We start from the raw sequence: 15,390 nt of genomic DNA on the forward strand, positions 1-15,390 counted from the left end.
AACTAAGCAGGTGACAAGCAAGGGCCTAAGAGATTTTTCTGGGTAATGAACATTCGTGCATGGACTTTATATATCTTTGGTGATTTTAAAGCTTCTGTTTTCTACTTTTTGCCTGTATTCTGGCAGAAGTTGCCAGAAAGCTTGGTTCCAAATAGTTTAGAACTCATCACTGTACACAAAATTAAAAGGCCTTAGCTGTCCTCTGAAGGAATTTACAACTTGAAACAGGGAAATAGCCATGTCAAGTTTTCAAAAGTAGAGAATAATATTCAAGAATGATACCTCCTGATTAAATGTGGGGTTTAGAGGGATTATTAATTGGAAAGCAGTAGGAATAATTTTCAAAATGTTGATATGTTGACCCCAATAAACCCTCTTATGGGATGTTAAAGATATGTGCAAATGAATATCCTTTTAGTAAGCTACTGCTTTCATGCTTGTCTCTAACAATTTGGGGATTGAGATCTTCTTCTTGGTCCATATAAACAAAACTTAGGTTTCTAGTAGGAACACAAGCCAGTCACCTGCGGTACAATTTTAGATTGAAGAAGCTACTTGCCTGTTGCCCGGATTAGTGACAGTCATCAAGTGGAGGTTGCCTACTTGATCTTGTGGCATCAAAAATTCTAATATGACAGCGGGATTAGAAAGTACAGAAGGAAATTCCAAGGTTTTAGACGTGAGAAAAAATGATGTTTTTTCCTTCTGAAACACTGGGGTCTCCCCAGTGGAGTCAGGTGAGGCAGGTCAGGACACAGGAGCAAGTGCACTTGTGTGGCCCCACGGTGACTGGAGATTCTAGGTGAGGGGGTGTGTCTGAGGCACTGAACTATGGTCCACCCAGTAAAGTCTTAAGGTTTAGGTGATCACAGTATGCTTTAGGGAGCACACCTGGAACAGACCTTTACTTTCAACTCTACAAAGTTAGAATTTGTGAGAATTTATACAGGAGAGGCTTTTAGCTCACCATTGCTCCACAGGGGGAGGAAAAATTGCCAACAATATCAAAAAAGATGTAAACAATAACCAATTTAACAAAACACATTCAAAAAATAAAGTTAGCATTTTGGTTACTATAGTATAATACTAATTTTGGCAAACCAGACAACACTACCTGAATTGGAATTGAGTAAAGCCCCCCCTTTTTCCCTGCCAAAAAACTCCAAACAAAAAGTTTAGGAACCATCCTAATAACATTTTTATGCATTTTTCTCCATCTATTTAAAATGGCTTTTTGTACCTTTTATGATGATATTGTGTAAGATTTTGGATCCTGCTTTTAGTATGTATTATAAGCATTTCCTAAGAGATTTTTTAAAAAGGAAGGGATGGCATTTGTGTTTTTAGAAAGAAAACCCTAGGTGTGGACATTGTGCTGGTTCTTAGCTTTGAAAGTTCTTGTAGACTAGCTGACACTGGTAATGGCGTGAGGTATGCCCAGGTATGTGGTCAGTCATTTAGCAATCGCTGAGCTCCTACTGGGCACTGGGCCCTGGAAGTGGCTGGAAGGTACAGGATGAAAACAACACAGTCCTTTCCTCCCAGAGTCAACCTTCTGGTGGGAACATAAACCAATATGCACAGACCTGACAATAGGTTAGGGCCTGACTTTGAAAGTCCTTGACACAACATTTTTTTACATTTTGTCAATTGATTAACACAGATCTTATTATTTTTTTAATGTTTATTTTTGAGAGAGAGACAGAATGCGAGTGGATTAGGGGCAGAGAGAGAGGGAGACACAGAAGCGGAAGCAGAAGCAGGCTCTAGGCTCTGAGCTGTCAGCACAGAGCCCAATGCGGGGCTCAAACTCACAAACCGTGAGATCATGACCTGAGCCGAAGTCGGATGCTCAACCGACTGAGCCACCCAGGCGCCCCAAAATTTTTTAAAACATTTATTTATTTTTGAGACAGAGAGAGAGACAGAATGCGAGCAGGGGAGGGGCAGAAAGGGAGACACAGAATCTGAAGCAGGCTCCAGGTTCTGAGCTGTCAGCACAGAGCCCGATGCGGGCCTCAAACCCATGAACCCTAAGATCATGACCTGAGCCGAAGTCAGACACTTAACTGAGCCACCCAGGCGCCCCTGGGGACTTTCTACAGTTGAAGCGATGGAGTGTGTACATGTGGGGCAGGGAGAGGTTGTTGGGGGTGGAAACAATAGAAATCAGCCTGTACTAGCTCTACATTCTGGACAGATGGTGGTGCCACTACAGGAAATGAGGAAATGCAGACTTTAGGAAATGAAAGTGGGCCAGGGTGCCCACCCCTGGCCTCCTCCCCTGCCTGGCCAAGTGGTATTCCCCTCTGAAGATCCAGCTCCTCTAGGAGTCTTTCCTCCCCGGCTGCAGGGGCTGCTGCTGCTGCTGCTGCGATCTAGCAAAGCCCTAAGCTCACCTTCACAACACTTCCCATGTGGTGCTGTAATTGCCCATCTCTCCTACTTGGGCTAGAGGAAGCCAAAGATCTGACTGACCTGCCCAGGGCGGGAAAAGACTGAGACTCCCATCACAGAGTCCCTGGAATCTCTACGTTTAAGGAGGACTAAGGCTCAGGGAGGGAGGGTGCAGTGGAAGAGGAAGAGGTGCCCCTTGAGAGCACCATACACAGTGCCTCAGGGCTTGCAAAGTGATGTATTAAGATCTCTATCTCTTTTGTTAAGAAGTTCAAAATAACCAGAATTATGGTGAGTAGCAGGAAGACTCCACCCCCATTCTATATGGTTCCAAGATTTGGGTTATACACAGTAACTAGATCATTTTCTTTTATTCATACACGAGTATATTTTATAATTAGAACTACTTTAATTTTCTCTCTCACATACACAAACACACACATATATACATCTCACCCACCACCCAAGTAACAGCGTAGAAATATGTATAAGTTTGGAACCACAGGAATACTTGGTTCAAATTCTGGATATGCCACTTTTAAGTCATGCAACCTCCAGGACCTACTTAACATCACTGTGCAACTCCTCTGCTATGAACTGGAAAGAATTTTAAGTAACTCATACAATTGTAAGGATTAAATAAGATAGTGTTTGTGGAAACCGCCTTGCGATCTTTATGTAGAGAATGTTTAATTTGATATTTTTACATGGATGTAAAATACAGGACTACTTAAATTGTGTTCCAAAGAAACTACATTTAAAATTGGCTTTATGTGAACCTTTTTGAAAAAAATTGATATAATTGACATATAACATATTAATATCAGATGTACATGATTCAATATCTACACTTGTAAAATGATCACAGGAAGTCTACTTATCTATTACCATACATAATTATAAAATTTTTTATTCTCATAAGAACTTTTAAGATCTGCTCTTGGCAACTTTCAAATATACAATATAATGTTATTAACTATAGTCACCTTGCTGTATAGGACATCTTCATTTCATTTTATAATGAAGTTTGTACCTTCTGACTTCTTTTAACCATTTTTCCCACTTTGACACCCCACTTCTGGCAACCACCAATCTGTTCTCTGTATTCTAGGACCTTTTTTTTTTTAAGATTCCATATGTTCATGAGTTCATATGGTATTTGTTTTTCTCTGACTTATTTCACTTAGCATAATGCCTTCCAGTTCCATCCCTGTTGTTGCAAAGGGCAAGATTTCCTTCTTTTTTGTGGCTGAATAATATTCCATTGCATAATACACCACAATTTGTTTATCCATTCATCTGTGGATGGACACTGAAGTTGTTCCCAAAACAGTTTTCTTATTAGAGATTTTATTTTTTTTATTTTTTTTATATATGAAATTTATTGACAAATTGGTTTCCATACAACACCCAGTGCTCATCCCAAAAGGTGCCCTCCTCAATACCCATCACCCACCCTCCCCTCCCTCCCACCCCCCACCAACCCTCAGTTTGCTCTCAGTTTTTAACAACTCTTATGCTTTGGCTCTCTCCCACTCCAACCTCCTTTTTTTTTTTTTTTTTCCTTCTCCTCCCCCATGGGTTCCTGTTAAGTTTCTCAGGATCCACATAAGAGTGAAACCATATGGTATCTGTCTTTCTCTGTATGGCTTATTTCACTTAGCATCACACTCTCCAGTTCCATCCACGTTGCTACAAAAGGCCATATTTCATTTTTTCTCATTGCCACGTAGTATTCCATTGTGTATATAAACCACAATTTCTTTATCCATTCATCAGTTGATGGACATTTAGGCTCTTTCCATAATTTGGCTATTGTTGAGAGTGCTGCTATGAACATTGGGGTACAAGTGCCCCTATGCATCAGTACTCCTGTATCCCTTGGATAAATTCCTAGCAGTGCTATTGCTGGGTCATAGGATAGGTCTATTTTTAATTTTCTGAGGAACCTCCACACTGCTTTCCAGAGCGGCTGCACCAATTTGCATTCCCACCAACAGTGCAAGAGGGTTCCCATTTCTCCACATCCTCTCCAGCATCTAGAGTCTCCTGATTTGTTCATTTTGGCCACTCTGACTGGCGTGAGGTGATGCCTGAGTGTGGTTTTGATTTGTATTTCCCTGATAAGGAGCGACGCTGAACATCTTTTCATGTGCCTGTTGGCCATCTGGATGTCTTCTTTAGAGAAGTGTCTATTCATGTTTTCTGCCCATTTCTTCACTGGGTTATTTGTTTTTCGGGTGTGGAGTTTGGTGAGCTCTTTATAGATTTTAGATACTAGCCCTTTGTCCGATATGTCATTTGCAAATATCTTTTCCCATTCTGTTGGTTGCCTTTTAGTTTTGTTGGTTGTTTCCTTTGCTGTGCAGAAGCTTTTTATCTTCATAAGGTCCCAGTAATTCACTTTTGCTTTTAATTCCCTTGCCTTTGGGGATGTGTCGAGTAAGAGATTGCTACGGCTGAGGTCAGAGAGGTCTTTTCCTGCTTTCTCCTCTAAGGTTTTGATGGTTTCCTGTCTCACATTTAGGTCCTTTATCCATTTTGAGTTTATTTTTGTGAATGGTGTGAGAAAGTGGTCTAGTTTCAACCTTCTGCATGTTGCTGTCCAGTTCTCCCAGCACCATTTGTTAAAGAGGCTGTCTTTTTTCCATTGGATGTTCTTTCCTGCTTTGTCAAAGATGAGTTGGCCATACGTTTGTGGGTCTAGTTGTGGGTTTCTATTCTATTCCATTGGTCTGTGTGTCTGTTTTTGTGCCAATACCATGCTGTCTTGATGATGACAGCTTTGTAGTAGAGGCTAAAGTCTGGGATTGTGATGCCTCCTGCTTTGGTCTTCTTCTTCAAAATTCCTTTGGCTATTCAGGGCCTTTTGTGGTTCCATATGAATTTTAGGATTGCTTGTTCTAGTTTCGAGAAGAATGCTGGTGCAATTTTGATTGGGATTGCATTGAATGTGTAGATAGCTTTGGGTAGTATTGACATTTTGACAATATTTATTTTTCCAATCCATGAGCAGGGAATGTCTTTCCATTTCTTTAAATCTTCTTCAATTTCCTTCAGAAGCTTTCTATAGTTTTCAGCATACAGATCCTTTACATCTTTGGTTAGATTTATTCCTAGGTATTTTATGCTTCTTGGTGCAATTGTGAATGGGATCAGTTTCTTTATTTGTCTTTCTGTTGCTTCATTGTTAGTGTATAAGAATGCAACTGATTTCTGTACATTGATTTTGTATCCTGCAACTTTGCTGAATTCATGTATCAGTTCTAGCAGACTTTTGCTGGAGTCTATCGGATTTTCCATGTATAATATCATGTCATCTGCAAAAAGCGAAAGCTTGACTTCATCTTTGCCAATTTTGATGCCTTTGATTTCCTTTTGTTGTCTGATTGCTGATGCTAGAACTTCCAGCACTATGTTAAACAACAGCGGTGAGAGTGGGAATGTGTCGTGTTCCTGATCTCAGGGAAAAAGCTCTCAGTTTTTCCCCGTTGAGGATGATGTTAGCTGTGGGCTTTTCATAAATGGCTTTTATGATCTTTAAGTATGTTCCTTCTATCCCGACTTTCTCAAGGGTTTTTATTAAGAAAGGGTGCTGGATTTTGTCAAAGGCCTTTTCTGCATCGATTGACAGGATCATATGGTTCTTCTCTTTTTTTTTGTTAATGTGATGTATCACGTTGATTGATTTGCGAATGTTGAACCAGCCCTGCATCCCAGGAATGAATCCCACTTGATCATGGTGAATAATTCTTTTTATATGCCTGTTGAATTCGATTTGCTAGTATCTTATTGAGAATTTCTGCATCAGGGATATTGGCCTGTAGTTCTCTTTTTTTACTGGGTCTCTGTCTGGTTTAGGAATCAAAGTAATACTGGCTTCATAGAATGAGTCTGGAAGTTTTCCTTCCCTTTCTATTTCTTGGAATAGCTTGAGAAGGATAGGTATTATCTCTGCTTTAAACGTCTGGTAGAACTCCCCTGGGAAGCCATCTGGTCCTGGACTCTTATTTGTTGGGAGATTTTTGATAACCGATTCAATTTCTTCGCTGGTTATGGGTCTGTTCAAGCTTTCTATTTCCTCCTGATTGAGTTTTGGAAGAGTGTGGGTGTTCAGGAATTTGTCCATTTCTTCCAGGTTGTCCAATTTGTTGGCATATAATTTTTCATAGTATTCCCTGATAATTGTTTGTATCTCTGAGGGATTGGTTGTAATAATTCCATTTTCATTCATGGTTTTACCTATTTGGGTCATCTCCCTTTTCTTTTTGAGAAGCCTGGCTAGAGGTTTGTCAATTTTGTTTATTTTTTCAAAAAACCAACTCTTGGTTTCGTTGATCTGCTCTACAGTTTTTTTAGATTCTATATTGTTTATTTCTGCTCTGATCTTTATTATTTCTCTTCTTCTGCTGGATTTAGGCTGCCTTTGCTGTTCTGCTTCTAGTTCCTTTAGGTGTGCTGTTAGATTTTGTATTTGGGATTTTTCTTGTTTCTTGAGATAGGCCTGGATTGCAATGTATTTTCCTCTCAGGACTGCCTTCGCTGCGTTCCAAAGCGTTTGGATTGTTGTATTTTCATTTTCATTTGTTTCCATATATTTTTTAATTTCTTCTCTAATTGCCTGGTTGACCCACTCATTCGTTAGTAGGGTGTTCTTTAACCTCCATGCTTTTGGAGGTTTTCCAGACTTTTTTCTGTGGTTGATTTCAAGCTTCATAGCATTGTGGTCTGAAAGTAAGCATGGTATAATTTCAATTCTTGTAAACTTATGAAGGGCTGTTTTGTGACCCAGTATATGATCTATCTTGGAGAATGTTCCATGTGCACTCGAGAAGAAAGTATATTCTGTTGCTTTGGGATGCAGAGTTCTAAATATATCTGTCAAGTCCATCTGATCCAATGTCTCATTCAGGGCCCTTGTTTCTTTATTGACCATGTGTCTAGATCATCTATCCATTTCTGTAAGTGGGGTGTTAAAGTCCCCTGCAATTACCACATTCTTATCAATAAGGTTGCTTATGTTTATGAGTAATTGTTTTATATATTTGGGGGCTCTGGTGTTCGGCGCATAGACATTTATAATTGTTAGCTCTTCCTGATGGATAGACCTTGTAACTATTATTAATATCCTTCTTCATCTCTTGTTACAGCCTTTAATTTAAAGTCTAGTTTGTCTGATATAAGTATGGCTACTCCAGCTTTCTTTTGGCTTCCAGTCGCATGATAAATAGTTCTCCATCCCCTCACTCTCAATCTAAAGGTGTCCTCAGGTCTAAAATGAGTCTCTTGTAGACAGCAAATAGATGGGTCTTGTTTTTTTATCCATTCTGATACCCTATGTCTTTTGGTTGGCACATTTAATCCATTTACATTCAGTGTTATTATAGAAAGATACGGGTTTAGAGTCATTGTGATGTCTGTATGTTTTATGCTTGTAGTGATGTCTCTGGTACTTTGTCTCACAGGGTCCCCCTTAGGATCTCTTGTAGGGCTGGTTTAGTGGTGACAAATACCTTCAGTTTTTGTTTGTTTGGGAAGACCTTTATCTCTCCTATTCTAAATGACAGACTTGCTGGATAAAGGATTCTCGGCTGCATATTTTTTCTGTCTAGCACACTGAAAATCTCGTGCCAATTCTTTCTGGCCTGCCAAGTTTCAAAAGAGAGATCAGTCACGAGTCTTATAGGTCTCCCTTTATATGTGAGGGCACGTTTACCCCTTGCTGCTTTCAGAATTTTCTCTTTATCCTTGTATTTTGCTAGTTTCACTATGATATGTCGTGCAGAAGATCGATTCAAGTTACGTCTGAAGGGAGTTCTCTGTGCCTCTTGGATTTCAATGCTTTTTTCCTTCCCCAGTTCAGGGAAGTTCTCAGCTATTATTTCTTCAAGTACCCCTTCAGCACCTTTCCCTCTCTCTTCCTCCTCTGGGATACCAATTATGCATATATCACTTCTTTTTAGTGTATCACTTAGTTCTCTAATTTTCCCCTGGATTTTTTTCTCTCTCTTTTTCTCAGCTTCCTCCTTTTCCATAACTTTATCTTCTAGTTCACCTATTCTCTCCTCTGCCTCTTCCATCCGAGCCGTGGTCATTTCCATTTTGTTTTGCATTTCATTTAAAGCGTTTTTCAGCTCCTCGTGACTGTTCCTTAGTCCCTTAATCTCTGTAGCAAGAGATTCTCTGCTGTCCTGTATACTGTTTTCAAGCCCAGCGATTAATTTTATGACTATTATTCTAAATTCACTTTCTGTTATATTATTTAAATCCTTTTTGATCAGCTCATTAGCTGTTATTTCCTGGAGATTCTTCTGAGGGGAATTCTTCCGCTTGGTCATTTTGGATAGTCCCTGGCGTGGTGAGGACCTGCAGGGCACTTCCCCTGTGCTGTGGTGTATAACTGGAGTTGGTGGGCAGGGCCGCAGTCTGACCTGATGTCTGCCCCAGCCCACTGCTGGGGCCACAGTCAGACTGGTGTGTGCCTTCTCTTCCCCTCTCCTAGGGGCGGGATTCACTGTGGGGTGGCGTGGCCCATCTGGGCGACTTGCACACTACCAGGCTTGTGATGCTGGGGATCTGGCGTATTAGCTGGGGTGGGTAGGCAAGGTGCACGGCGGCAGGGGGGGCAGGCTTAGATCGCTTCTCCTTAGGTGATCCACTTCAGGAGGGGCCCTGTGGCAGTGGGAGGGAGTCAGAGCCGTTGCCGGAGGTTTGGCTCCGCAGAAGCAGAGTTGGGTGTTTGCACGGAGCGAGCAATTTCCCTGGCAGGAACCAGTTCCCTTTGGGATTTTGGCTGGGGGATGGGTGGGGGAGATGGCGCTGGCGAGCGCCTTTGTTCCCCACCAAACTGAGCTCTGTCTTCTGCGGGCTCAGCAGCTCTCCCTCCCTTTGTCCTCCAGCCTTCCCGCTTTCTGAGCAGAGCTGTTAACTTATGACCTCCCAGACGCTAAGTCGCGCTTGCTTTTGGAACACAGTCCGTCAGGCCCCTCCGCTTTTGCAAGCCAGACTCAGGGACTCTGGCCGGCGAGCCGCCCCTCTGCCCCGGCTCCCTCCCGCCAGTCCGTGGAGCGCGCACTGCCTCGCCGCCCTTCCTACCCTCTTCTGTGGGCCTCTCGTCTGCGCTTGGGTCTGGCGACTCCGTTCTTCTAATCCTCTGGCGGTTTTCTGGGTTATTTAGGCAGGTATAGGTGGAATCTAAGTGATCAGCAGGATGCGCGGTGAGCCCAGCGTCCTCCTACGCCGCCATCTTCCAGGGAGCTTCGAGATTTTATTTTTTTAAGTAATCTCTACACCCAACGTGGGCCTCAAACTCACAACCCCACGGTCAGGAGTTGCATGTGCCACTACCTGGGCCAGCCAGGGACCACCCCCTCACCAGCTGTTTTCTTAAACATTAGTCCTATCTTCTCATAGTTCTAGGTCTCAAAGTCATTCAAATGAAACAATGTGCAATAGGATTACTCTTAATAATTATGAACATTTATTAAGCACCAAGAGTATATTGCAATGGTTGCTATACAAAAACATAATTAACAATATAGTGTCCCTGCCATTGAGCTTACATTCTAAAATGAAATACAACAATAATGCTGTAAGCCTACCTCAAAATTTCCTTAACTTAGAAATGGCTATTTTGGCAAGTAAGGCAAAATGACCTATCATTTTAGGTACAATATTAATAAGGCTTTGAACATGATCCAAAGAATGTTTTACTTGTACCCAGACATTTCCCCCAATTATGTTAGGCTTGGTATGAAAAAGAGCACTTAGAAATTGGGTAAGAACAATGAATTATTTCAAATTTCCTTGTAGGACTTTAAACAGAGAAATGCTTACTAGCCTGAGTTTTTCCACAGCCAGGGAAAACCCCATGAAAAGTATTATGAACTCAACCAAGTCTTCTATTCCACTTGCAACTTTTCGACTTCCTCTTCCTTTCCCACAGGTAAGGGCTCCAATGATGTCCCTAATCAAGGAACGAAGTATTGCATCTAGACAAAATACCCTAGAGTATTAGAACTTCCAGGAAATACCAATTCTTATTTTAAAAGAGTGAGCAAAGACAGTAGTGGGACATCTGGCTACAGGAGAGGCCTGGCTGTGTAAGATATGTAAACAAGCTGAGCTGAGTTCATGCATCTTCAAAATGATTAAGACTATGGGTAAATGGTTGCTCTTCTGTTCCTTATTTCTGCCGTAGGAGTATTTGAGAATTTAGCATCAAGACCCCAAACTGCCAAAGCCTATACTATTTGGCCTATATCCATAGTATAGTATTTAATAAATACTTACAAGGTTTTCCTTGCTGGTTACATATTAGCTGACAAAGGCACACAGAGGGATTTTGATTCTTACTGTCCAATGCAAAGACTGTTTTAAACTTCTGAGTATATACAGTCTTAAACTATATATTGTTTATTTTCAATCATTGATAATTCTTTGAACTCTAAAAGAACACTAAAAAATAATTGGTTATAAGTTATCTGAAAACCAAGATAGAATTTACTCTTGTAAAGTGCATGCACAAACTTTTAAAAAATACATGCATACAAATACTTTAATGGCAGAGGGAGTAGCATCCTGAGGTGTTTTTTTTTTTTTAATGGCAAAACAGTATTTCAGCAATTTTTTAAAAAAAACAATACTTTCCTCCTTAGAAGTCTGTCTTGGGAACTTACTTTTAAATGAAAAATAGCAGCAGCAACATTTAACAATTGCTCACAAAATTTGCATTGCAAACAAGTTTGCCAAGAAAGAATGGTCTAGAAACTTCAGGATAAACTTTTAAAAAACATTTTATAAAGTAGAATGATTCACTACTTTTGATCTAAAATTGACATTTAAACATCCCCTTCCAATTTAAAAATGTCATTTTTACCTCCTACTTAAATAAAATCCAATTATGAGATTTGAAATGAAAAACTTGAAACACCTATCAATATCATTCTTTTAATAAGATGACAAAAATTAATTTCAATGTGTTTCCCAAAAAAAAGGAGAGGAAAAAAAAATCTCATCTTAGTGGTGGCAAATGAATTTGGGTTTACAAATCTCAATCAATGCACTTATTTTTGGTATTGCATGAAACAGCTAGGATTCCTGAATTAAGTATGTTTCTAAGGCAAGGCAAGTCTGATTATGTATGAAGCACAGATATTAGTCAGCATGGTTATAAAGGCAAGAAGACCAATACATATAAATTCACTTGTTTTTAAGCGATACATTCTAAGCTACATAAAATTTAATTTTGTGTCCTATTCTAAGACTACATCTTTGACCTTAAGCTTAGAAGCGTAATTGCTGTAATCCATTAAAAAATACTTCATTTTTTCCAATATTGTAAAGTGTACTGAATTTTCAAATGTCTAGTATAAATTTTTTTTGCAAAAAATTTAAAAAGGCATACTATTAGCTAGCTATAACTACTATGTTAAGTAACTGTATGAAGGAAGAGTTTCACAAGGAGAACAAAATATAAAACTAAGCATAGTAATTATTGAATTTAACAAAAAATGAAATCAAGTAGTTTTGAATGCACTTGTTTCTTGTCTTAGTAATGTGTATATTCATTTTATAACTACTAGTTTGATAAACATACTAACATTCTACAAGATTTGTTTTTCTTGGTTGGTTATTTTTCTTCCTTATATCCTCCCCAACAGCTGTTGGAATTTATTTTCTTTCAAATACAAAGTAAAATAATGTTTCTATTGTATCTGAGTCATGTGAAAGCTAACTCCCTATTTTCATTTTTAAAAGTTAAATTAATTTTTTTGGACCTTGATTAACATGTAACATTTAACCATGTGTTTTTGCTGTTAAGTATAGTCTACCTTTCAACAAACTGATAGGGTATTTAACAAAAGCATCATGATCTCATCTGTGTTTTAAATATGATTACACAAGCTTTTTTTCTTTTTTAAAAAATGAGAAAAAGGAGATAAAGAAAACCATTCATATAGGCCCTCTTCACTCTCAATTATTTTGAGATACAGCTTTAAACAGGGTGGACCAAGTCAAGTAATGTTGGTAATCTCTTTTCTTTGCATAGAAGAGAAAAAACAAAAGAAAGGAAGTTATTTCCTTCCTAAGGTCTCAGCTAGTTTCTTAAGTCTTTTCTTCAGCTCCAACGGAAATTTCTCATAGCACTTCTTACAGACTGGCTTCATGTCAAACTCCACAAATTTATTCCTAAAGACAGTAACAATAATAAAAGAAATCAGTAGAAAGGTATTTAATACAGATATATAAATAATGTGAGGTAATTTTACTGAAGTAAATGAAGATACAATATGGTGACATTAATATTCATAGCAAAAAATGAATTCTAATCTTAATTCTTGTCATTGTGGAGATGTAAAAAAATTATAATACCATTGGAAAAAAATTGTCCTTATAAATTGATCTTATACATCTCTCTGTTTAATACAGAATGTACATTACATTTTAGTTCGTGCTCCCATGTATACAGGAAATCTAATGTCAATATAGTTTAGGTAAGTAAAGTCAATCACATGTTAATGTACCACAAGAACACTTTAAAGAACAGTTATTAAAAGCCAGGAGTTGTATTTTTGTAATGTGAATGACTTTCTCTTTGTTGAAGGCAATATCATTGTACTTAATATTTTAAATTAGGGAGCTATAGGTTTTATCTTTCCTTGCATGAAATGATTTGCCTCCTACCTCCAGCACCAAAAAAATTATCTTCAAAAAAATCTGAAATCATAATGGTTTTTTGGTTGGTTGTCTGACAGAAAAGCTGGTAGGGGAGATACAAGAATGTTTTTAATCACTCTTAAAAAACAGAAATGAAATAGATTGCCTGTGGTTCCATTTTGTGAATGGTTAGCTGCATGGAGAACTCAATGTTTTAAAAGCTAGAGCAATACACATTATCTATCAATTTGTTTGTAAAACAGTTTTGGAGAGCACAGGTTTCTAGACAGCCTCCTGTATCTGTCATGCATTTCCACTTGGTAATACCATTACAATCGCTCATTACTGTTGAAATCGAGGGTCCTAAACTGTGAACTGAGTATATGCACAACCTTGTAACTTTTGCATTTTCCTAACTTGTATTTAGGCAGCATTTCTGGAACAAATTTAGTGGCACTTTGTTATCTATGACAAATGATTAAATCAGGTGATGTAATTTTAAAGAATAAGGTTAATAACAAAGTTAATTCCTACTATATTTAAAATGAAAAATCTTTTATTTTACAGCATTACATGGAAATTATTCTCTAGCTATTTTTCACAGAGCTCTTGATGCTGATAGAAATTCAAATGATCTTATTTTTCCATTGACAATTTGATTTAAATAGTACTAATGAGTTACAATATTCTCCCAAAGACTTCTTAGAACAAAAGCTATTAAAACTGCCATTTTTTTTAATGAGGGAAATAAATTATCATTGCTTTCAGAGATACTGCTAAGCAAACCTTCAATTGTTTTAATTTATATTTGAATTTTAATTCCTCTTTATAGAAGGAAACACGAGAACTGGAACAATAAAAAACTTTCGTTGGAGTGCAGAACACAGTGATAACCATGAAGAAAAAAGGACAATCATGCTAGGAATTCAACAGAATTTCAAAGATTGAAATATTTCCCATAAAAATCAGGAATAAAGTAAGTAGGCTTTGAAAACATCAAGAAAATGAATCCATAAACAGTAGCATATGGGTACTCTGTGAAAGCAGATTACATACACCAAAGACATTAGAGCTCTTATTATGTACAGTAGATGGTCTTTGCTTAGATATGAAACATGCTGAAAGGATTTAACTTAATGCAGAACTTAGAACATGTGATGATTGGAGTTTATCAATTAAATCATTTTAGGCAAAGAAACTGAAAACCAGGATTTTAAAAGCTGCAATTATCAGAGAAAAATACTTTAAAACTTTCCCTAATATCTACTAAATAGAGATTGGAATTCTTCCCTTTGAATCTACTTAAAAAAAAAAAAGAAGAATCTTAGTAATTACCCAAAAGGCCCAGCTCTACAGAGGACAACTACTTGTATTTCCATCTCTGGCAGCTACAAACACATGCCAAAAGGAAGAGACAACAAAAAAGCAAGAGACAAAAAGAGAACAAAACACATTCTAAAGGACTAACCAAAGAAGAAAGTAGTGAAAATGATGATAGAAGGGACAGAAAAGTTTACAAACAGACTGGCTTTTTCTTTTTCTGCTTGTCCTTATCCTTTGCTTCTCTCTCCCGTTTGGCAAGTCGCCTCTTAAATTCTTCTGGCATTTTTTCATAACAGTGTTTGCAGACTGGTTTGAGATCAATTTCAACAAACTTATCCCTTTGAGCAGGACAAAGAAGGAATACAAGAAACAACATAAAACAATTAAAGGAAGAACCTTTACATTCAGAGGCCTAAATAGAAAGAATAAGGAATCAGATAATTATTTTTAAAAATACTCTATTTAAAAAAATGTTAACCTAAAGTTTTGGTCTTAGGATTCACACGGGACTAAACCGAAGACTTACTTGAGTGTTAATTTAGTGTTGCAGGTAGAACAGGCAAAACAGTTCACACACCAGGCCTTATTCAGAGCAGAGACCACTGGAGAAAGAGCAAAGACACATGGTCACACACTTTGGCGTTCAAAGTGGCAGAGCTGACATCCTCAACTCAAACAGAGCTAAGGGTGCCTCCACAACACTTAGAAGAGGTTCTGAGAGGCTTTTTTGCAAAAGAATCACAGGACTAAAAATCTCAGTGCCATTAATTAATGTTTACTGAATCAATCCAATTAATAAATTAATTAAAGGCTATTTTTTCACATTATTAAAAAAACTGAGCACTTAATGTCTTCCGTGACTGTAGGCTTCATCTTAAGGAAGATTACCATTGCCTTTTTCAATCTTTATTTATAGTTAAAACTTTTCTTCTTCCCTTTAGAGTATCCTGTGAGGCACATAAACAGTATGTACCATACCTTCCCGCCAAAGCCTGCCCTCTCATTCTGTGC

At 38.2% G+C, this 15,390-nt stretch overlaps 1 protein-coding gene across 10 annotated transcripts in view; it reads right to left on the reverse strand.

Annotated features, from left to right (window-relative positions):
* Nucleotides 1-9,854: 9,854 nt before the first annotated feature.
* LIMS1 (LIM zinc finger domain containing 1) overlaps nucleotides 9,855-15,390 on the reverse strand; it is a 155,917-nt gene continuing 150,381 nt past the window's right edge. For 6 of the 10 annotated variants that reach the window (XM_043553181.1, XM_043553185.1, XM_043553184.1 and 3 more), the window contains exons 9-11: nucleotides 14,906-14,981; nucleotides 14,525-14,717; nucleotides 12,512-12,588 (exon numbers count right to left, since the gene is read on the reverse strand). In XM_043553181.1, coding sequence (XP_043409116.1) covers nucleotides 14,570-14,717; nucleotides 14,906-14,981 — 224 coding nt within the window. In that variant the 3' untranslated portion in view covers nucleotides 12,512-12,588; nucleotides 14,525-14,569. Of the gene's footprint in view, nucleotides 12,589-14,524; nucleotides 14,718-14,905; nucleotides 14,982-15,390 lie in introns of all 10 variants that reach the window. The other 4 variants (XM_043553182.1, XM_043553180.1, XM_043553186.1 and 1 more) reach the window with 1 other exon arrangement.

This window comes from Prionailurus bengalensis, chromosome A3 (genome assembly GCF_016509475.1).
Source record: "Prionailurus bengalensis isolate Pbe53 chromosome A3, Fcat_Pben_1.1_paternal_pri, whole genome shotgun sequence".
Classification (NCBI taxonomy): domain Eukaryota; kingdom Metazoa; phylum Chordata; class Mammalia; order Carnivora; family Felidae; genus Prionailurus; species Prionailurus bengalensis.